At 50.7% G+C, this 23,800-nt stretch overlaps 1 protein-coding gene across 2 annotated transcripts in view; it reads right to left on the bottom strand.

Annotated features, from left to right (window-relative positions):
• Positions 1–3,388: 3,388 nt before the first annotated feature.
• The window catches only part of LOC143807404 (fatty acyl-CoA hydrolase precursor, medium chain-like), a 68,563-nt gene continuing 48,151 nt past the window's right edge, over positions 3,389–23,800 (bottom strand). Inside the window, exons 7-13 of one of the 2 annotated variants that reach the window (XM_077288909.1) lie at positions 6,871–6,966; positions 6,633–6,773; positions 6,444–6,521; positions 6,226–6,373; positions 5,183–5,332; positions 4,260–4,332; positions 3,389–3,618 (exon numbers count right to left, since the gene is read on the bottom strand). In XM_077288909.1, coding sequence (XP_077145024.1) covers positions 3,450–3,618; positions 4,260–4,332; positions 5,183–5,332; positions 6,226–6,373; positions 6,444–6,521; positions 6,633–6,773; positions 6,871–6,966 — 855 coding nt within the window. In that variant the 3' untranslated portion in view covers positions 3,389–3,449. The remainder of the gene's footprint in view (positions 3,619–4,259; positions 4,333–5,182; positions 5,333–6,225; positions 6,374–6,443; positions 6,522–6,632; positions 6,774–6,870; positions 6,967–23,800) is intronic. The other variant, XM_077288910.1, reaches the window with a different exon arrangement.

Genomic DNA, 23,800 nt, shown 5'->3' with positions numbered 1-23,800 from the left:
GTGGCTCTTATGCTTAGTATCCCTAGGAATTAGGAATACTGAAATAATCACTTTTATAAATGTTGCCGCCTCCTGTGTTCAAAATACGGTACGTGCCCAGCGCCTGCACTCTGCCAACGTTACTCGCCTGCTGTAAGTTCACGGGCAGTGCGCATGCCTGAGAAATGTTGGCAGAATGCAGGTGCTGGGCATGTATTTTGAACACAGGAGGCGGCGCACAGACGCAAGAGGGAGATGATTGACGTCTCGGAGGCGGTTGACACCGGGGTAGAAGACATACCTCCGGGACTCAATACATGTATGGCGCAAAATTTATAAAAGTGATTATTTCAGCATTCCTAGGGATACTAAGCATAAGAGCCACCTTCACAGAATGCAGCCTTAGTGCTTATTGGCTCTTTTACTTAAAAACGCCCTGGGGGGGTGACAGGTTCCCTTTAAATACAGTGATCAGGTCTTTGTTTTTTCCGTTAGTGTCTATCTTTTTAGCGAAAAAAAAATGTGCAGCATGTTGTACCTGTTTTTCTAATGAATATAATGAAGCTTACTACTGAGCCTCCTAACAAATACTACAAAACAAAGGTGTACCTAGCCTGAGCATTGAAGTTTAGAGTGGGCCCCTGGAGTCAGTTCCATTGGTGGGCCCTAGACACTGGGGCTACCCCAACCCCCGCTACATAATTAAGACGTGTACTACCTTAGATTATACGCTGATATTAGTGTGTTTTACCGCACAATTGGTGGTCTTGTATTTATTGCTATGTAGCTACATAGTGGGCCCCAAGAATGATTTTCTCTGGTGGGCCCAAGGTGCTCCAGTCCGACGCTGGTCATGGTGCATGGAAATTTAGAATTTCAGATAGCAAAAATCGTTGCTTCTCGCTTAGTTCGTCGGTCGCTTCAGTATCTGGTACATTGGAAGGGATACGGTCCTGAAGTGGGTACCAGCATCTGATGTTCATGCAGCCAGGCTGATCCGGTCTTTTCACGTGGCACACCCTGATGAAGCCAGTTCTGAGATTTTGGAGGTCCCTTGTAGAAGGGGGGGGGGTACTGTCACGGGTTTACCGCAACAGACAGGAGCCAGAAGACCGCAGCATCTGATTTCTCTTACTCCTGCACTGGTTAGAAGCACTTGACCTTCTTATTGAACGGTGCAGGATTATTTTGGCAGTGCAGGGGTTAATCTGCTCCTGGAAAGTTTCCTGCATTAAGGCTCTCAGCTGTTCACTGTTAGCCACTCTCATCTCCTATATAATCTGGGTCCTGGCTAGCACTCATTGTCAGAGTTAGCTTATACTGCATGGCTGGACGTTGTTGGTTATTATTGGAGAAGGCGTTTGGTGGATTTATCTGTGACTGTTGCTGTTGCATCACTGAGATGCAGATGTAGGGGAACTCTTGACACACTCCAGCATCACTGAGGTGCAGATGTGGGGGTAATCTCTCCGTAATCTAGAATCACTGAGGTGTGGGGGACTCTGCCCATACGCCAGCATCACTGATATGTCCCCTATCCTGGTATAATGCCCTCCATCCTGGTATAATGCCCCCCATCCTGGTATAACGTCCCCATCCAGGTATAATTCCCCACATCCTGGTATAATGCCCCCACCCTGGTATAACACCCTCCATCCTGGTATATGTGTCCCTCATCCTGGTATAATGCCCTCCATCCTGGCATAATGCCCCTATCCTGGTATAATGCCCTCCATCCTGGTATAATGTCCCCATCCTGGTATAATGCCCCACAACCTGGTATAATGCCCTCCATCCTGGAAAACGCCCCCCCATCCTGGTATAATGGCCCCATCCTGGTATATATGTCCCCCATCCTGGTATAATGCCCCACAACCTGGTATAATGCTCTCCATCCTGGTAAAACGCCCCCATCCTGGTATAATGCCCCCCATCCTGGTATAATGCCCCCATCCTGGTATATATGTCCCCCATCCTGATATAATGCACCCATTCTGGTATAACGCCTTCATCCTGGTATAATGCCCCCCATCGTGGTATAATGCCCCCATCCTGGTATATATGTCCCCATCCTGGTATAATGCCCCCTTCCTGGTATGATGCCCCCCTTCCTGGAATAATGCCCCATATCCTGGTAAAATGCCCTCCTTCCTGGTATAATTCCCTCCATCTTGGTAAAACGCCCCCCATCCTGGTATAATGCCCCGCAACCTGGTATAATGCCCCATCCTGGTATACAAGTCCCCCATCCTGGTATAATGCCCCACATCCTGGTATAATGCCCCCATTTTGGTATAAGGCCCCACATCCTGGTATAATACCCTCCATGCTGGTATAATACCCTACATCCTGGTATAATACCCTCCATCCTGGTATAATGCCCCCCATCCTGGTATAATGCCCCCATCCTGGTATAATGCCCTCCATCCTGGTATAATGCCCCCCATCCTGGTATAACGCCCCCATCCTAGTATAATGCCCCCCATCCTGGTATAACGCCCCCATCCTGGTATACTGCACCCATCCTGGCATAATGCCCTCCATCCTGGTGTAATACCCTTCATCCTGGTATAACGCTCCCATCCTGGTATAATGGCTCCATCCTGGTATAATGCCCCCATCCTGGTATAATACCCCCATCCTGGTATAATGCCCTACATCCTGGTATAATGCCCCCATCCTGGTATAATGCCCCCATCCTGGTATAATGCCCTCCATCCTGGTATAATGCCCCCCATCCTTTTATAATGCCCTCCATCCTGGTATAATGTCCCACCTGGTATAATGCCCCCATCCTGGTATAATGCCCCCATCCTGGTATAATGCCCCACATCCTGATATAATACCCTCCATGCTGGTATAATACCCCACATCCTGGTATAATGCCCCCATCCTGGAATAATGCCCTCCATCCTGGTATAACGCCCCCATCCTGGTATAATGCCCCCCATGCTGGTATAATACCCCCCATCCTGGTATAACACCCACATCCTGGTATAATACCCCCCATCCTGGTATAACGCCCCCATCCTGGTATAATGCCCTTCATCCTGGTATAATGCCCTCCATCCTGTGCGGCGTCCTCTTCTGTAGTCAGCCCATTAGCCGGCAGCTGACTTCAGCGGGCATCACTGGCAATCTGGCGTCAGCCTTTGATAGGCCGGCGGAGTGTATTGCAGCGCAGGGAGCCACCAGGTCTCTGTGCCACAATACATTTCACCAAAATGTGCGCCCAGAGATGCACATCCAGGTAAAATTGGGATTGGCGGGCTCCTCACGTACGGGCCAGGTCGCTGTCACACCCTCTAAGAGGGCCCCTGGTCACAGCCGGAGTTTCATCCTCGCCCTTCTCTGCAGGGGTCATGGGATTATTTTCCTCCTGTTATGAAAATCATCAGGAGCCAAAAAATCAGAGGAAAGACACTTTATTGAGGAGTATTACTCCGAGCTGGGGGGCCGACTGTGAACGCTCAGCCGTCCCCGGACAGAGACCGCAATTTCTCTCGGAGGGTCTTTGTCCAGAATTCATACTTCTCTGCTTTCAGTTTGTGAGCGGCGCGGGGGTTCACATTAATCTGGAGGTAGCCTTCCTGCTGGTCGTATCGCGGCCAGTGCACCAGGCCCGGCACGTTGGGGTCTCTGCAGAAGATGAGAAATGGCGCAATCACTCACTCTACAGACCCTCCTGTCCTATGAACAGACCGCGCTCCACAAAGTGGCAGCATTTTGCGCCACTTTAGAGAATCTGTAGGCGGTAGAGGACTGAAGCTCGGGGGTCCGCTACAGCATCAGGGTCTCAGCAGAATTCTGTGGAAACTGTTTAAAATGTTACAAAATGTTGGCACAACTTGGATTCTTGCCGCCAATTTTGTGACTTTTGCGGCTTTCCCTCCGGTCTTGGAAAAACCGCCAACTTTTTGAAAAGGGGTCGAGCGTCATTGTGATGGGCGGCTGAGCACGACATCAAATTCATTGTAATGTGCAAAGGTGACAGAAGTGACCGCAGATGTAAACCCAAGTCCCCGACTGAGGAAAGACGCGGCTAGTCTGGTAGGAGCAGCGCTCATCGTCACCCGCAGAGAACTCTGCACAGACTGCGCCCAGACACCTGACGGATCCTGCACCGCACTCCGACCTCTCCCTCCAGCCGCAGTGGTTGGTTCCCAGGTTACAGCACTGCAGGGAGTGTCACAGTGGGGCAGTGGGAAGGATCCATGTACACGAGGGGGATCTGCCCAGAATCCACACTGGAAACACCACCCTAAACACTGATATCTTACCCATCCCGAGCAAAGGTCGCCCAATACTTCATCACTGATTTACTCAAAGTCTTCTCCTCCTCTGTGTCGGGACCTAAGAAATCAGAAACAGCGATAAGTGTGAAGGCCAAGAGTCACTAACAACCAGCAGAATAGTGAGCGCAGCTCTGGAGTATAATACAGGATGTAAAACAGTGATTAACCCTGTGGTATGGCGGGTGGTCATGTGATTGATGGGCGGTATGTTTCTCAGAGGTGGGTGGCCCTGTGATGGAAGCCTGGGCTTGTTTTGCTCAGCAGATCTACTGCTGAGGATTACTATGTATTGGGAAGGCTTCCAGGTGACTTGGAGAGATGGGGGGTCCAGTCACCTACATACCCACCCAAGCGGGCGTGTCTGACCACCCAAGATGGAACCTGTGTGTTTGGCACATGTTGCAGTGCTGGCTAGTGTGAGCCAGAGGAAGGAGGCCTGTGAGAGACCTCCGGCGAGGACGGCCTGACAACCGTGAGAGGTACTGACTGGGGGTCAGTGAGAAGTGGTTATAGGATACTTCTGAGGATAAGAGGTGTCTGGGAACCTGTGTGGTGGACGCTAACAGTTACCGGACAGTAATCTGTGTTATGCTGACCGGAGTAATACTATAGAGCCCAATGTGTAAGGACTGTGGACGGGCTGCTACCAAGTTCCAGGGGAGCTGTTTATGCTGTACTCTAAAAACCGAATGGACTTTTTAACTCTAAGTGTCCCAGTATCTACCTCAAGGACCAGCATCGTGAGTCCTCCCTGTCCACAGATAGAGGAGAAATACTACAATCCCTAAAGACCCTGTATGTGTTCTTGTATATGAGAAATCACCTATAAGGTATAGATGGGGGGCCATAGTCTGGTCGCTCTAGGCCATACCTAAGTGCTGGGTCCTATTGTTTATATATAGGCTCACCAGAAAACATGAAACCTTTATCGAGGAAGGGTCCTCCAACCACAAAGAAGAGCTCATCTCCATGATCGGCCTTCACGTAGTCGGGTTTTAGATCCCTGAAGGTCGAGGGTCGGTGCTGAAATTCATAGAAGTAGACGGGAGCCCCGAAGTCTGCAGAGAAAAATCATCGAGTCTGCAAACTTCATGATGTATGTATGACCCGGGAGGTGTGAGGTTTGCAGGCTATAAAAGGTAGATGGAAGGCAGCAGCTCTGGCTGTGACTAGAGGAAAAAACATGACTCAGCAGGTCTGGGGGTGACTAGAGTAGAGGACGTGGCTCGGCAGCACTGGGGGTGAGTAGATTATATGGCTCGGCAGCACTGGGGGTGACTAGAGTAGAGGACGTGGCTTGGCAGCACTGGGGGTGACTAGGGTAGAGGACGTGGCTCAGCAGCACTGGGGGTGACTAGAGTAGAGGACACGGCTCGGCAGTACTGGGGGTGACTAGAGTAGAGGACACGGCTTGGCAGCACTGGGGGTGACTAGACGACGTGACTCAGAGGCACTGGGGGTGACTAGAGGACGTGGCTTGGCAGCACTTGGGGGTGACTAGAGGATGTGACTCGGCAGCAATGGGGGTGACTAGAGGACGTGGCTCGGCAGCTCTGGGGGTGACTAGGGTAGAGGACGTGGCTCAGCAGCACTGGGGGTGACTAGAGTAGAGGACACGGCTCGGCAGTACTGGGGGTGACTAGAGTAGAGGACACGGCTTGGTAGCACTGGGGGTGACTAGACGACGTGACTCGGCAGCACTGGGGGTGACTAGAGTAGAGGACACGGCTTGGTAGCACTGGGGGTGACTAGACGACGTGACTCGGCAGCACTGGGGGTGACTAGAGTAGAGGACACAGCTTGGCAGCACTGGGGGTGACTAGACGACTTGACTCGGCAGCACTTGGGGTGACTAGAGGATGTGACTCGGCAGCACTGGGGGTGACTAGAGGACGTGGCTCGGCAGCTCTGGGGGTGACTACCCACGATTGCAGGTGTCAGACCCTCGTACCTCGGTGATAAGCCGCCGTTCTCAGAGCCGGGATGACAAACATCATGTCCCCACATAAGTCCAGGAAGCCGTCTCTGATTGTCAGGGGGTTGCTGCTGTTCCCGAAATACTCGTCCATCACGAGGGAGACGATCTCCGGCCGAACATTCTACAACACAGACATTCAGTGACACACCAGGCGACGGGTCACTGCCCCCAGCGGAGGGCACCGCACTCACCAGAAGCTGCCCGCTGCCCAGGATCTGCTGCACATGATCTCGCGACATCCCTTCTTTCAGTCCAGTAATGTTTAAGCCCTGGACAGTGGACACGAAGTACAGATCACTAATGGCGGCAAGTCCTTCCCGCACCGGCAGTCCGCAAAGCCCACCCAGCCAGTCCACACCCAACATAAGTGCGATCAGTACCTGCGGGATGAAGTATCCAAACTCCTGATTATTGATCCCGATAATGAAGGGAACGGGGTTCACGGTGCCGTTAGTTAGCAGCTCCAGCGCCGTTCTGCTGAGAAACCTCCCGTCAACACGTCCAGCAAAATACAGGTGACCCTGCGAGCGAGGAAATAAAGGGCTAGTACTGCATTACCGACCCATCCGGCAGCCGCCATCACTATGGCAAAGGGCCCAAATAATATGAAGCCCGCACCAGAGAGCCGGAGAGCACGGACATCTCGTCCTCAGTCTTGTCCCTCAGACAATCCAAGAGCGAAGGCGAATCACAGGAGGAAGCGTCACTGACAACCTGAACAAATAAGGGGCATGTAAGTATATGCAGGAAGAGATCAGCGGCGCCATCACCAGAGATAAGCCGTGACATCACTGAGAATGCCTCCTATCCATCACCAGAGATCAGCCGTGACATCACTGAGAATGCCTCCTATCCATCACCAGAGATCAGCGGTGACATCACTGAGAATGCCTCCTATCCATCACCAGAGATCAGAGGTGACATCACTGAGAATGCCTCCTATCCATCACCAGAGATCAGCGGTGACATCACTGAGAATGCCTCCTATCCATCACCAGAGATCAGCGGTGACATCACTGAGAATGCCTCCTATCCATCACCAGAGATCAGCGGTGACATCACTGAGAATGCCTCCTATCCATCACCAGAGATCAGCGGTGACATCACTGAGAATGTCTCCTATCCATCACCAGAGATCAGAGGTGACATCGCTGAGAATGCCTCCTATCCATCACCAGAGATCAGCGGCGCCATCACCAGAGATAAGCCGTGACATCACTGAGAATGCCTCCTATCCATCACCAGAGATCAGCGGTGACATCACTGAGAATGCCTCCTATCCATCACCAGAGATCAGCGGTGACATCACTGAGAATGCCTCCTATCCATCACCAGAGATCAGCGGTGACATCACTGAGAATGTCTCCTATCCATCACCAGAGATCAGAGGTGACATCGCTGAGAATGCCTCCTATCCATCACCAGAGATCAGCGGTGACATCACTGAGAATGTCTCCTATCCATCACTAGAGATCAGAGGTGACATCACTGAGAATGTCTCCTATCCATCACCAGAGATCAGCGGTGACATAACTGAGAATGCCTCCTATCCATCACCAGAGATCAGCGGTGACATCACTGAGAATGCCTCCTAGCCATCACTAGAGATCAGCGGTGACATCACTGAGAATGTCTTCTATCCATCACCAGAGATCAGAGGTGACATCACTGAGAATGTCTTCTATCCATCACCAGAGATCAGAGGTGACATCACTGAGAATGTCTTCTATCCATCACCAGAGATCAGCGGTGACATCACTGAGAATGTCTCCTATCCATCACCAGAGATCAGAGGTGACATCACTGAGAATGTCTTCTATCCATCACCAGAGATCAGAGGTGACATCACTGAGAATGTCTCCTATCCATCACCAGAGATCAGAGGTGACATCACTGAGAATGTCTTCTATCCATCACCAGAGATCAGAGGTGACATCACTGAGAATGTCTCCTATCCATCACCAGAGATCAGCGGTGACATCACTGAGAATGCCTCCTATCCATCACCAGAGAGCAGCGGTGACATCACTGAGAATGCCTCCTATCCATCACCAGAGATCAGAGGTGACATCACTGAGAATGTCTCCTATCCATCACCAGAGATCAGCGGTGACATCACTGAGAATGTCTCCTATCCATCACCAGAGATCAGCGGTGACATCACTGAGAATGCCTCCTATCCATCACCAGAGATCAGCGGTGACATCACTGAGAATACCTCCTATCCATCACCAGAGATAAGCCGTGACATCACTGAGAATGTCTCCTATCCATCACCAGAGATCAGCGGTGACATCACTGAGAATGCCTCCTATCCATCACTAGAGATCAGCGGTGACATCACTGAGAATGCCTCCTATCCATCACTAGAGATCAGAGGTGACATCACTGAGAATGCCTCCTATCCATCACCAGAGATCAGCGGTGACATCACTGAGAATACCTCCTATCCATCACCAGAGATCAGCCGTGACATCACTGAGAATGCCTCCTATCCATCACCAGAGATCAGCGGTGACATCACTGAGAATGCCTCCTATCCATCACCAGAGATCAGAGGTGACATCACTGAGAATGTCTCCTATCCATCACCAGAGATCAGAGGTGACATCACTGAGAATGCCTCCTATCCATCATTAGAGATCAGCGGTGACATGTCTGAGAATGTCTCCTATCCATCACCAGAGATCAGCGGTGACATCACTGAGAATGCCTCCTATCCATCACTAGAGATCAGCGGTGACATCACTGAGAATGCCTCCTATCCATCACCAGAGATAAGCCGCGACATTACTGAGAATGCCTCCTATCCATCACTAGAGATCAGCGGTGACATCACTGAGAATGCCTCCTATCCATCACTAGAGATCAGAGGTGACATCACTGAGAATGCCTCCTATCCATCACCAGAGATAAGCCGCGACATCACTGAGAATGCCTCCTATCCATCACTAGAGATCACCGGTGACATCACTGAGAATGCCTCCTATCCATCACCAGAGATCAGAGGTGATATCACTGAGAATGTCTCCTATCCATCACTAGAGATCAGCGGTGACCTCATTGAGTGCCTCTTATCCATCACCAGAGATCAGAGGTGACATCACTGAGTGCCTCTTATCCATCACCAGAGATCAGAGGTGACATCACTGAGAATGCCTCCTATCCATCACCAGAGATCAGCGGTGACATCACTGAGAATGCCTCTTATCCATCACCAGAGATCAGAGGTGACATCACTGAGAATGCCTCCTATCCATCACTAGAGATCAGCGGTGACATCACTGAGAATGTCTCTGTCACGAACCCCTGACCGCTTCCACCAATATGTCAGGGATCCACACCGTGACCGTCACCCCTACGTCACGGATCGGGGTGACTTTAGGCCAACAGACGGCTATCACATGTGCAGGGGGGCTTATCTTCGTTATCCCTCCACTCCACAATGTGATAAACAGACACACACGAGGCTATTGACCTCTTAGTTTACAGCAGGGGCTTATTCTAGGTATCCCACTGCTCTTCTATATACCACGAACTGCAGGGACTTATGTATCCCGCTTACAGTTCCACTTAACACTTGCAGCTCTCTGGCGCCCCCCCTTACTCTCAGGTCAGATTAGATACTGCACCTAGGGTAATTAGTCGCCAGAACGGCTACCTGCTATGTACTGGCTATTGGGCACGCTGCAGCGACGCGATAACTACTCCCACTCAGGCAGGAACAATAATTATTAACGCCGCAGTTGCTACAACATCACCCAAGGTCCAGTGCACACGTTTTTGCTGCCACCAGCTCCGATTAAACGGGTCCGAAGCTAACCCAACACAGTAGCGTAATTCCCTTCAGGAGACTTAGGGTACGTTTTAGAGCATGGAGAAAGAATCTGGTATCTTAAATATTATACCCCACAAAATTTAGGCAGTGCTTTATCAAAATATTTTACAAAGATGTTACAAATGAGACAATTGCAAATATGTACAAGGTAATTATATAAAAGAAAACAAGGATTACATGAGAATAACACTTAAATGTGTTCAAAGCATTGCAGGCAACCAGGCTAGTGGAGTTTCCATCTGTCAAAATGCATCAGTAGGTCTGGATAGACAGCAGACAGACAGCTCAGGTAAAAACTGAAAAACTGACTCCTGGAAGCCTGGTTGAAACTTAAAACCTACAGCCTGTGACATCACAGAAAGGGCTGGCTTTTCCAAACCCTCCTACCTCTTCAGTTTTACTAACTGCATTAAATATATCTGATGCCCGTAACTTCGCTACAGAACATGTCATAATCCTACCACACCCAGCATTCATCTCGTATTATCGCTGGCATTCTAGTGAGATCAAATATGTCCTATTTGGGATGTATATTTAAAGAGAAATCCCTACTTCTTTATTTGATGGAGTTAGAAGCTCATGTTTAGAGTGCTGGATAGATGCTCCGATGGAGATTAAGACTATATATTTTCGTGTTCCTATCTTAAATGGTTGGCCTAATATCTTACAAAAATAGAACAAAGGACTTTCATGATTCTGGAAGTTTCTAATCCAGTTAAAGCTGGTCACTTTCCACTACAGGAAATGCCGGTTGTAAATACCTTGGCGAGGGGGATGAGGGCTTGTGAGCTGTAAGTCAGGAATTTGCAGCTACAAGCTGTTGCAGAATCACTCCAAGAAGGGGGGCTTAGCCCACAGCATGCTACCAAGAGAACTAAACTTATATGATATTTCATACCATATCGTGACACCTCCCCCTTTTGGAGTGCGCTAGGGAGGTAGAACCCCACGGTATGCCTCCATGCGCACCTCAGTAGGTTCACCCTGGCGGGACAGTCCATCTGCATTCCCATGCTCCCTGCCCGCTTTGTGTTCAATGGTGAAGTCAAATTGCTGAAGGGCAAGGCTCCAGCGTAGCAACCTGCCATTGGTTCCACACATGGCGTTTAGCCAGCGCAGAGGGTCGTGGTCGGTCACCACAGTGAAGGTGCGACCGTACAAGTAGGGCTGCAAGCGCTGCAGGGCCCAGACTATGGCCAGGCACTCCTTCTCAATGGTGGAGTAGGCCACTTCCCTCGGCAAAAGTTTCCGGCTCAGGTACAACACGGGGTGCTCTTGGTCCTCCGAGTCAACCTGGCTGAGCACAGCACCAAGGCCAAACTCGCTGGCGTCAGTCTGTACCAAGAACGGTCGACTGCTGTCGACTGCTTTCAACACAGGGGCGTTGCACAGTGCGGTTTTCAACGCCTGGAAGGCCCCCTCACAGCCATCTGTCCAGTTGACGATGTGGGGTAGCTTCTTCCTGGTGAGGTCTGTCAAAGGTTTTGCCAGGCTACTATAGTGCTGCACAAAGCGCCTATAGTACCCTGCAGTGCCCAGGAAGGACATCACCTGTTTCTTGGTCCCAGGAGTGGGCCAGTTCACGATCGCGTCCACTTTCTCAGGCTCTGGCTTCAGGGTGCCTCCGCCTACCCGGTGCCCCAGGTAGTGGACCGCCGACAGCGGTGGACACCGCGTCAGGACCCGGCCACTTTTAGGTAACACTGCCACAACTGCCCTTAGTCCCCACAGCGCGGGATTAGCATGCCACATACCTTGCAACAGCCCGGATAAAAGCCCTCTTTTCTCTACAGCTCACAGCTGCGCTATATCTATTAAAGCGGACCACCATTAAGGTATTGGCTAGCATCTGGGGACATTTGCACTATGTGCACCACTATATTCTTACACTATATAGTTAATATAGTTTACATAGCGGATCTCTCTCTCCCTTTTAGTGTTAACCCACGGATCTATCACACATACTGAGGTCATTCTCAGTCATCCTTCAGTACGGTATGACCAGTGCTACTTCTCTCTGTACTCTATTCACTATCAGGGGGGTTTAGGTATGCTAAGTGGCTCCCTATTGGTGTTTCTATTACTGTTATATCATGACCTTATGATTCATTGTATATACCTTGGTTTTTCTGTTTTTCTTTTTTCTGTTATTATTTTTGGTTTCACATTGTATGCACTTACAGATGTATCTATTGTTTTTTGCAATATTGTAGTAACTGACGAAGGCCACACTAGGCCGAAAAGTTTTTTCGTACTACGGAATAAAAAACCTCAAGTTCAATCTAAGTTGAGTGCCGGGTTCTTTATATCTATCTATCTGCTTTCAACACAGGGGCGTTGCACAGTGCGGTTTTCAACGCCTGGAAGGCCCCCTCACAGCCATCTGTCCAGTTGACGATGTGGTGGGGTAGCTTCTTCCTGGTGAGGTCCATCAAAGGTTTTGCCAGGCTACTATAGTGCTGCACAAAGCGCCTATAGTACCCTGCAGTGCCCAGGAAGGACATCACCTGTTTCTTGGTCCCAGGAGTGGGCCAGTTCACGATCGCGCCCACTTTCTCAGGCTCTGGCTTTAGGGTGCCTCCGCCTACCCGGTGACCCAGGTAGTGGACCTCACTCATGCCCATCTGGCACTTTCCCGGCTTGATAGTCAGTCCTGCTCGGTGAATTCGCCTGAGCACCTCCTCGAGATGCTGCAGGTGTTCCTCCCAGGAGGGACTGAAGATGGCAATGTCATCCAAGTACGCCACGGCGTACTTCTCCAGTCCCTGAAGCAGGAGGTTGACCATCCGCTGGAAAGTGGCAGGGGCATTCTTCATGCCGAAGGGCATGACCGTGGACTCGTACAGTCCAAAGGGTGTGATAAAGGCGGACTTCTGTTGCGCCTCGGGGCTCAGGGGAATCTGCCAGTATCCTCGACTCAGATCCATTATTGTCAGGTATTTTGCGCCAGCTAACTTCTCAAGCAGCTCCTCGATGCGCGGCATTGGGTGCGCGTCAGCGGCTGTAATGGCGTTGAGCCCCCTGTAGTCCACGCAGAACCGGGTGGTCCGGTCCTTCTTTGGCACGAGAACTACAGGTGAGGCCCACGCGCTCTTTGACCGTCGAATCACCCCCAGCTGTAACATCTCATCGATCTCCTGGCGCATAATCTGCTGCACCTGGTCAGAGATTCGATAGGGTGTTCGCCGTAGTGGGGCATGATTCCCGGTGTCCACTTCGTGGACTGCTAACTCAGTCCTTCCAGGCCGGTTCGAGAACACGACCCGGAAGGGTTCCAGTGTGGTTTGCAACTGCAACCACTGTGGTTCATCTAGCGAGGCGCTTACCTCCACGTCCTCAATGGACCCACCGGCCTTGGCTTGGGCCAGCATGTCCATGAGGGTGTCTTCCTCCCCGTCTTCGGGTGTGCTGCAGACCGGTAGGACGAAAGGTTCACGTTCGTGATGAGCCTTCATCATGTTGACGTGAAAGGCCTTTCGCCTACCCCGAGCGTGGTCAAGCGTGACCACGTAGGTTACCGGGTTGAGCTGTTGGTGGACGACGTACGGGCCCTCCCAGGCTGTCTGAAGCTTATCCATTGGTACGGGAACCAGCACCCACACCTTTTGACCCACGTGGTAGGTCCGCTCCCGGGCGTTCTGGTCGTACTAGTGCTTCTGATCAGCCTGAGCCTGCGTCATGTCATGCACCAACTGCGTCAAGGTCTCCATCTTGTCACGGAAGCGCATGACATACTCCACTATGGACACTTCAGAAGGGTTCGGCTCTTCTTCCCAGGATTCTCTTACCAACCCAAGGGGTCCCCGGACTCGCCTGCCGTACAGGAGCTCGAAGGGGGAGAAACCCGTCGAGGCCTGCGGAACCTCTCGGTAAGCGAATAGCAGGTGTGGGAGGTACCGCTCCCAGTCGCGCCCTTGTGTCTCAACCAGCATGCGTAGCATCTGTTTGAGGGTACCATTGAAGCGTTCACACAAGCCATTGGTCTGTGGGTGATACGCACTCGATACCAGGTGCTTGACCTGCATTTTCTTACAGAGAGCCTCCATTAGGCGAGACATAAATTGGGTCTCTTGATCAGTAAGCATTTCCCTGGGAAATCCTACACGTGAAAAGATGGCCAACAGGGCATCCGCAACCTTATCTGCCCTAGTTGAAGACAGAGCTACTGCCTCTGGGTACCGGGTAGCGTAGTCTACCACAGTAAGAATATATCTCTTTCCAGAGCTGCTGGGGACGGCCAGCGGGCCCACAATGTCCACCGCGATCCTCTGGAAAGGCTCCTCTATCACTGGCAAAGGGATCAGGGGAACCTTAAGAGCAGGCCCCGCCTTCCCCACTCTTTGACAGGTGACACAGGAGCGGCAGTAGTTTGACACATCTGTCCCCATCTTAGGCCAGTAGAAGTGTTGAGACAGCCGGGCCTTAGTTTTGCTGATCCCCAAGTGTCCAGCTAGCGGGATCTCATGGGCAATCCGCAACAACTCACCCCGGAATTGCTGCGGGACGACCAGCCGTCTTTCCCTCAACCACTCCTTTTGTGATTCTCCAGGTACTGTCTCCCGGTACAACCTTCCTCCTTCCCAGAACACCTTCTCCTTATCAGTCTCTGAGAAGCGCGTCCCGGCGAGTTGTCTCAAACTCTCTAGGCTCGCATCTGTGTGCAGAGCGGCCTGAAACTCCTGGCTAGGGGAAGCCAGAAGCGACGTCAGGGTCCCTTCCCCACGGGAACCCTCTTGGACCTGCTCTGGGTCCACCTCTGGTTCAGTCACAGTGATGACTGAGGAGGATCCGGAAGGCAGACAGTTATCTGCGTTCCGGGCACTCTGACTGCGGGTGACAGCAGCTACGTAGGCTGTCTCCCCGGGGATTTCTACAGACCCATCAGCCGACGCTGCTATGGGCTCTACCTCCCCATCCACCCCCATCACCTCAGGAGCATTGCTACTTATGGTCCAGTTACCTTCCTCGGTGGCACTGGTCAATTGCATGGCATCACCTTTCTCACGGTTCCCATGCTGCTCCCCATTTCCTGTAGCACCAACACTTGCCCCTGCCAGGGGTTCCTCAGCCGTCTCACTCCGCAGAGCGATGTGGCTGAGCACTCTGGTACCTATGGACACATCAACTTTCACAGAAAAATCATTATCAGGTTCAGCTGGCACAGGTACAACATTTTCACCATCAATCCTAGGGAAAAAATGGTTAACAGATGCATCATTACAAGATAAAGCATGGTCAGGTAACACATGCAATTTCCCATCATCATCATCGTCAGGGTTAACTTTACCCTCATTAGTAGATTGGGAAGGGGTGTCAGGGACGTAGTATGCAACCAACCTCCCCAAATCAGTCCCCAACAAAACATCAGTGGGCAAATTATCAGACAGCCCCACTTCCTTCACCCCGCTCCCGGCACCCCAATCAATATAAACCCGGGCCATCGGTAAGGGACAGCTGATGCCCCCAATCCCAGTGACAGTTAGGGTTTTCCCCGGAATGATTTCTTCAGGGGCCGCCAGTTCGGGTCGGATGAGGGTTCGTTCAGCCCCGGTGTCTTTGAGGCCTGTAGCAACATGACCTCCCACAGTGACGTGCTGTACGTTGTCACAGACCCTCCCAGCCACACCACCCACCAAAAGAACTGCTGCATTAGGCCCTGGGGCCTTGGATGAGGGGTTCTTCTGCTTGCCTGGACAGTTGGGACTGATATGACCAGGCTGCCTGCAGTGGTAACACTGGCGAAGTTCGGTGGTAGGTCTGGTGCTGTTGGCCACGGGGACAGGACCTCTGGTGTGTTGGCTGGCAGGGGTACTGGCGTTGGTTGCAGGCTTACCCCCTCTCCAGCTGGTGGTGACTGGCTTCCGCACTTCCGATCTACGGTTGGCCTCATAGGCATCGGCAATCTGCGCTGCTTTCGTCACGTCTTTGGGTTCTCTGTCCATCACGAACTGTCGCACCTCAGCTGGGCAAAGATGGAAGAACTGGTCTTTGATCATCAGGTCTCGCAGCTGTGCAAAGGTGGTCACTGACAGTCCTTGGGTCCACTGGTCAAAGTGGGTCCCCAGTCCATGCACCACATCACTGTAACTGTCGTGTGGGCCACGTTGGAGGGTCCGGAACTTCTTACGGTACACCTCGGGTGTAAGCTGGTACTTGGCTATGAGGGCCTGCTTGATGGCCTCATAGTCACCATCTTGTTCTTGAGGGAGTGCAGCAAACGCCTCCAGAGCTTTGCCTCTCAGCCCTGGTTTCAGGTATCGTGCCCATTCATCTGTAGGCAGTCGGTACTGTCTGCAGGCTTTCTCAAAGGCCCACAGAAAAGTGTCCAGGTCCCCATTCTTTTCCATAACAGGAAAGTGGTCGAGCCGGGGCTTCGGTATTTGAGTGCTGCTGGGCTCACGGCTCTGGGCGGAGGAAGGCATCCCCCCCTGCCGGAGCATCTCCAGTTCATGTTCTCGCTGGGCTTGGCGCTCGGCTCGCTGGGCCTGGGCCTCTCGCTCGGCACGCTGGGCCTCTCGCTCGGCTCTCTCTGCCTCTCACTGGGCCTCTCGCTCGGCTCTCTCTGCCTCTCGCTGGGCTTCTCGCTCGGCTCGGGCCTCAGCCTCCTGCCGGTATTGCTGAATCAGCTGCCGACGTCCCTCATGGTCGTCAGCGGGGAATTCTTTCAAGCCCGCCTGCAGGTGGGGGTCCAATTCGCCCGGATTGCTAACGGGGCCAGCATTCAGTGGTTGGACCTCTGCTGCAGCACCATGTTCGCTGGTGCTGGCTTCTGCGGCCTCTGGGCTCTGTGAGTGGTCTAGAGCGGCTTCCCATTGCACCAGAACTGCGACCAGTTGGCTTTTGTTTTTGCCTGCAAAGTCAATGCGCTGTGACTTGCATAAGGCAACAAGGGTGTCTCTGGTCTGCTGCTCATAAAAGGTTTCTCTCAGCCCAACCATGGTTGCCAAATAAAAGATAGGATAGAAAAACGAAGAGAAAGGGAGGGGATAATTACCAGTACACAATTGTCTCACAACTAATAAACACTGAGTTCGTTCTCCAAACTTATTTGCGCAGAGTCCTCGCAAGAACTTTCTGCAACTTTTTAGTGAGAGGAATGATTGCTCAAACCAAATCACTAATGCTCTAATATCCCACCGCCTTGCCACCAATTTGTCACGAACCCCTGACGGCTTCCACCAATATGTCAGGGATCCACACCGTGACCGTCACCCCTACGTCACGGATCGGGGTGACTTTAGGCCAACAGACGGCTATCACATGTGCAGGGGGGGCTTATCTTCGTTATCCCTCCACTCCACAATGTGATAAACAGACACACACGAGGCTATTGACCTCTTAGTTTACAGCAGGGGCTTATTCTAGGTATCCCACTGCTCTTCTATATACCACAAACTGCTATATACTGGCTATTGGGCACGATGCAGCGACGCGATAACTACTCCCACTCAGGCAGGAACAATAATTATTAATGCCGCAGTCGCTACAACATCACCCAAGGTCCAGTGCACACGTTTTTGCTGCCACCAGCTCCGATTAAACGGGTCCGAAGCTAACCCAACACAGTAGCGTAATTCCCTTCAGGAGACTTAGGGTACGTTTTAGAGCAGAGGTCCCCAACCGCCGGTCCGCGGACCAGGACCGGGCCGTTGGGGTTTTTCAGCCGGTCCGTGGCGCCGCTGACAGCTACCGTATATACTCGAGTATAAGCCGAGATTTTTAGCCCAAATTTTTGTTTTGGGATGAAAGTGTCCCCTCGGCTTATACTCGAGTCACGGTCGGCGGGTGAGGGGGAGAGGGCGCTGAGGCATACTTACCTAGTCCCGGCGATCCTGACGCTCCCCCTGCCCGTCCCACGGTCTCCGGGTGCAGCAGCTCTTCCCCTGTACAGCGGTCACGTGGGACCGCTCATTAGAGAAATGAATAGGCTGCTCCACCTCCCATAGGGGCGGAGCCGCATAATTCATTTCTCTAATCAGGGGTAACGGTGACCGCTGATAGAGGAAGAGGCTGCGGCACCGAAGACCAGCTGTCCGGGGGAAGGAGCGGGACGCCGGGAGCAGGTAAGTATTACATAGTCACCTGTCCTCGTTCCACACGCCGGGCGCTGTCTCCATCCTCCCGGCGTCTCTCCTCACTGACTGTGCAGGTCAGAGGGCGCGATGACGCATATAGTGTGCGCGCCGCCCTCTGCCTGATCAGTCAGTGCGGAGAGACGCCGGGACCGGACGCTGAGGAGCTGCAAGCAAGAGAGGTGAGTATGTCATTTATTATTTTTATTGCAGCAGCAGCTGTTGTGAAATTGGATTCTGGGCTCCCCCGGTGGCCACTGGTGGAATTGAACTTGTGTGCATCATCCTCTCTGTTCACCTGTTCCCATCAGGATGTGGGAGTCTCTATATAACCTTGCTCCTCTGTCAGTTTCATGCCGGTCAACAATGTAATCAGAAGCCTTTCTTTGCATGTTCCTGCTACTAGACAACTCCCAGCTAAGTTGGACTTTCGTCCTTGTTTGTTTTTGCATTTTGTTCCAGTTCACAGCTGCTGTTTCGTTACTGTGTCTGGAAAGCTCTTGTGATCTGAAATTGCCACTCTGGTGTTATGAGTTAATACTAGAGTCTTAAAGTAATTTCTGGATGGTGTTTTGATAGGGTTTTCAGCTGACCATGAAAGTGCCCTTTCTGTCTTCCTGCTATCTAGTAAGCGGACCTCGATTTTGCTAAACCTATTTTCATACTACGTTTGTCATTTCTTCTAAAATCACCGCCAATATATGTGGGGGCCTCTGTCTGCCTTTTGGGGAAATTTCTCTAGAGGTGAGCCAGGACTGTATTTTCCTCTGCTAGGATTAGTTAGTCCTCCGGCTGGCGCTGGGCGTCTAGGGATAAAACGTAGGCACGCTACCCGGCCACTGTTAATTGTGCGGCAGGTTTAGTTCATGGTCAGTTTAGATTCCATCTTCCAAGAGCTAGTTCTTATATATGCTGGGCTATGTTCTCTCGCCATTGAGAATCATGACAGTTTGACCGGACCAAAAAGGGTTAAATTATTGGCTGAGAAAGGAGAGAAAAAAGAAGTCTGCTGAAAATTTTTTTTTTTTTTTCTCTAGTTCTGAGTGTGCTCATAATTGAATCACTTGCTAGTCTGCCTATACTGCAGCCTTCCTCTCTTTCTCTCCTTCTAATCCTTGAATGGCTCTGTGTTCACCTGTTTGAAATGGATCTTCAGAGTGTAGCTACAGGTTTGAATAATCTCGCCACGAAGGTACAAAATTTGCAAGATTTTGTTGTTCATGCACCTATGTCTGAACCTAGAATTCCTTTGCCTGAATTTTTTTCAGGGAATAGATCTTGCTTTCAAAATTTTAAAAATAATTGCAAATTGTTTTTGTCCCTGAAGTCTCGCTCTGCCGGAGATCCTGCACAGCAGGTCAGGATTGTAATTTCCTTGCTCCGGGGCGACCCTCAAGATTGGGCTTTTGCATTGACACCAGGGGATCCTGCGTTGCTCAATGTGGATGCGTTTTTTCTGGCCTTGGGGTTGCTTTATGAGGAACCTCATTTAGAGCTTCAGGCGGAAAAAGCTTTGATGTCCCTATCTCAGGGGCAAGATGAAGCTGAAATATACTGCCAAAAATTCCGTAAATGGTCTGTGCTTACTCAGTGGAATGAGTGCGCCCTGGCGGCGATTTTCAGAGAAGGTCTCTCTGATGCCATTAAGGATGTTATGGTGGGGTTCCCTGTGCCTGCGGGTCTGAATGAGTCCATGACAATGGCTATTCAGATCGATAGGCGTCTGCGGGAGCGCAAACCTGTGCACCATTTGGCGGTGTCTACTGAGAAGACGCCAGAAAATATGCAATGTGATAGAATTCTGTCCAGAAGCGAGCGGCAGAATTTTAGACGAAAAAATGGGTTGTGCTTCTATTGTGGTGATTCAACTCATGTTATATCAGCATGCTCTAAGCGTACTAAGAAGCTTGACAAGTCTGTTTCTATTAGCACTTTACAGTCTAAGTTTATTCTATCTGTGACCCTGATTTGTTCTTTATCATCTATTACCGCGGACGCCTATGTCGACTCTGGCGCCGCTTTGAGTCTTATGGATTGGTCCTTTGCCAAACGCTGTGGGTATGATTTGGAGCCTTTGGAAGCTCCTATACCTCTGAAGGGGATTGACTCCACCCCATTGGCTAGTAATAAACCACAATACTGGACACAAGTAACTATGCGTATTAATCCGGATCACCAGGAGATTATTCGCTTTCTGGTGCTGTATAATCTACATGATGTTTTGGTGCTAGGATTGCCATGGCTGCAATCTCATAACCCAGTCCTCGACTGGAAAGCTATGTCTGTGTTAAGCTGGGGATGTAAAGGGACTCATGGGGACGTACCTTTGGTTTCCATTTCATCATCTATTCCCTCTGAGATTCCTGAATTCTTGTCTGACTATCGTGACGTTTTTGAAGAACCCAAGCTTGGTTCACTACCTCCGCACCGGGAGTGCGATTGTGCCATAGATTTGATTCCGGGTAGTAAATACCCTAAGGGTCGTTTATTTAATCTGTCTGTGCCTGAACACGCTGCTATGCGAGAATATATAAAGGAGTCCTTGGAAAAGGAACATATTCGTCCTTCGTCATCTCCCTTAGGAGCCGGTTTTTTCTTTGTGTCTAAGAAAGATGGCTCTTTGAGGCCGTGTATTGATTATCGGCTTTTGAATAAAATCACGGTTAAATATCAATATCCGTTACCACTGCTGACTGATTTGTTTGCTCGTATAAAGGGGGCCAAGTGGTTCTCTAAGATTGATCTCCGTGGGGCGTATAATTTGGTGCGAATCAAGCAGGGGGATGAGTGGAAAACCGCATTTAATACGCCCGAGGGCCACTTTGAGTATTTGGTGATGCCTTTTGGTCTTTCAAATGCCCCTTCAGTCTTCCAGTCCTTTATGCATGACATTTTCCGCGATTATTTGGATAAATTTATGATTGTGTATCTGGATGATATTCTGATTTTTTCGGATGACTGGGACTCTCATGTCCAGCAGGTCAGGAGGGTTTTTCAGGTTTTGCGGCCTAATTCCTTGTGTGTGAAGGGTTCTAAGTGCGTTTTTGGGGTTCAAAAGATTTCCTTCTTGGGATACATTTTTTCCCCCTCTTCCATCGAGATGGATCCTGTCAAGGTTCAGGCTATTTGTGATTGGACGCAACCCTCTTCTCTTAAGAGTCTTCAGAAATTTTTGGGCTTTGCTAACTTTTATCGTCGATTTATTGCTGGTTTTTCTGATGTTGTTAAACCATTGACTGATCTGACTAAGAAGGGTGCTGATGTTGCTGATTGGTCCCCTGATGCTGTGGAGGCCTTTCGGGAGCTTAAGCGCCGCTTTTCTTCCGCCCCAGTGTTACGTCAGCCTGATGTTGCTCTTCCTTTTCAGGTTGAGGTCGACGCTTCTGAAATCGGAGCTGGGGCGGTGTTGTCGCAGAGAAGTTCCGACTGCTCCGTGATGAGACCTTGTGCTTTTTTTTCCCGTAAATTTTCGCCCGCCGAGCGGAATTATGATATTGGGAATCGGGAGCTTTTGGCCATGAAGTGGGCTTTTGAGGAGTGGCGTCACTGGCTTGAGGGGGCCAGACATCAGGTGGTGGTATTGACTGACCACAAAAATTTAATTTACCTTGAGTCTGCCAGGCGCCTGAATCCTAGACAGGCGCGCTGGTCGTTGTTTTTCTCTCGGTTTAATTTTGTGGTGTCATACCTACCGGGTTCTAAGAATGTTAAGGCGGATGCCCTTTCTAGGAGTTTTGAGCCTGACTCCCCTGGTAATTCTGAGCCCACAGGTATCCTTAAGGATGGAGTGATATTGTCTGCCGTTTCTCCAGACCTGCGGCGGGCCTTGCAGGAGTTTCAGGCGGATAGACCGGATCGTTGCCCACCTGGTAGACTGTTTGTTCCTGATGATTGGACCAGTAGAGTCATCTCTGAGGTTCATTCTTCTGCGTTGGCAGGTCATCCTGGAATCTTTGGTACCAGGGATTTGGTGGCAAGGTCCTTCTGGTGGCCTTCCCTGTCACGAGATGTGCGAGGCTTTGTGCAGTCTTGTGACGTTTGTGCTCGGGCCAAGCCTTGTTGTTCTCGGGCTAGTGGATTGTTGTTGCCCTTGCCTATTCCGAAGAGGCCTTGGACGCACATCTCGATGGATTTTATTTCGGATCTGCCTGTTTCTCAGAAGATGTCTGTCATCTGGGTGGTGTGTGACCGTTTCTCTAAGATGGTCCATTTGGTTCCCTTGCCTAAGTTGCCTTCTTCTTCCGAGTTGGTTCCTCTGTTTTTTCAAAATGTTGTTCGTTTGCATGGTATTCCGGAGAATATCGTTTCTGACAGAGGGACCCAATTCGTGTCTAGATTTTGGCGGGCATTCTGTGCTAGGATGGGCATAGATTTGTCTTTTTCGTCTGCTTTCCATCCTCAGACTAATGGCCAGACCGAGCGGACTAATCAGACCTTGGAGACATATTTGAGGTGTTTTGTGTCTGCGGATCAGGATGATTGGGTTGCTTTTTTGCCATTGGCGGAGTTCGCCCTCAATAATCGGGCCAGCTCTGCCACCTTGGTGTCCCCGTTTTTCTGTAATTCGGGGTTTCATCCTCGATTTTCCTCCGGTCAGGTGGAATCTTCGGATTGTCCTGGAGTGGATGCTGTGGTGGAGAGGTTGCATCAGATTTGGGGGCAGGTAGTGGACAATTTGAAGTTGTCCCAGGAGAAGACTCAGCTTTTTGCCAACCGCCGTCGTTGTGTTGGTCCTCGGCTTTGTGTTGGGGACTTGGTGTGGTTGTCTTCTCGTTTTGTCCCTATGAGGGTTTCTTCTCCTAAGTTTAAGCCTCGGTTCATCGGCCCGTACAAGATATTGGAGATTCTTAACCCTGTGTCCTTCCGTTTGGACCTCCCTGCATCTTTTTCTATTCATAATGTTTTTCATCGGTCATTATTGCGCAGGTATGAGGTACCGGTTGTGCCTTCCGTTGAGCCTCCTGCTCCGGTGTTGGTTGAGGGTGAGTTGGAGTACGTTGTGGAAAAGATCTTAGACTCCCGTGTTTCCAGACGGAAACTCCAGTATCTGGTCAAATGGAAGGGATACGGTCAGGAGGATAATTCTTGGGTGACTGCCTCTGATGTTCATGCCTCCGATCTTGTCCGTGCCTTTCATAGGGCTCATCCTGATCGCCCTGGTGGTTCTGGTGAGGGTTCGGTGCCCCCTCCTTGAGGGGGGGGTACTGTTGTGAAATTGGATTCTGGGCTCCCCCGGTGGCCACTGGTGGAATTGAACTTGTGTGCATCATCCTCTCTGTTCACCTGTTCCCATCAGGATGTGGGAGTCTCTATATAACCTTGCTCCTCTGTCAGTTTCATGCCGGTCAACAATGTAATCAGAAGCCTTTCTTTGCATGTTCCTGCTACTAGACAACTCCCAGCTAAGTTGGACTTTCGTCCTTGTTTGTTTTTGCATTTTGTTCCAGTTCACAGCTGCTGTTTCGTTACTGTGTCTGGAAAGCTCTTGTGATCTGAAATTGCCACTCTGGTGTTATGAGTTAATACTAGAGTCTTAAAGTAATTTCTGGATGGTGTTTTGATAGGGTTTTCAGCTGACCATGAAAGTGCCCTTTCTGTCTTCCTGCTATCTAGTGTTGTGAATTTGGATTCTGGGCTC

Source organism: Ranitomeya variabilis, chromosome 2 (assembly GCF_051348905.1).
Source record: "Ranitomeya variabilis isolate aRanVar5 chromosome 2, aRanVar5.hap1, whole genome shotgun sequence".
NCBI lineage: Eukaryota > Metazoa > Chordata > Amphibia > Anura > Dendrobatidae > Ranitomeya > Ranitomeya variabilis.
The sequence above is the reverse complement of the archived record's forward strand: the minus strand, read 5'-3'. Positions and strand labels throughout refer to the sequence as shown.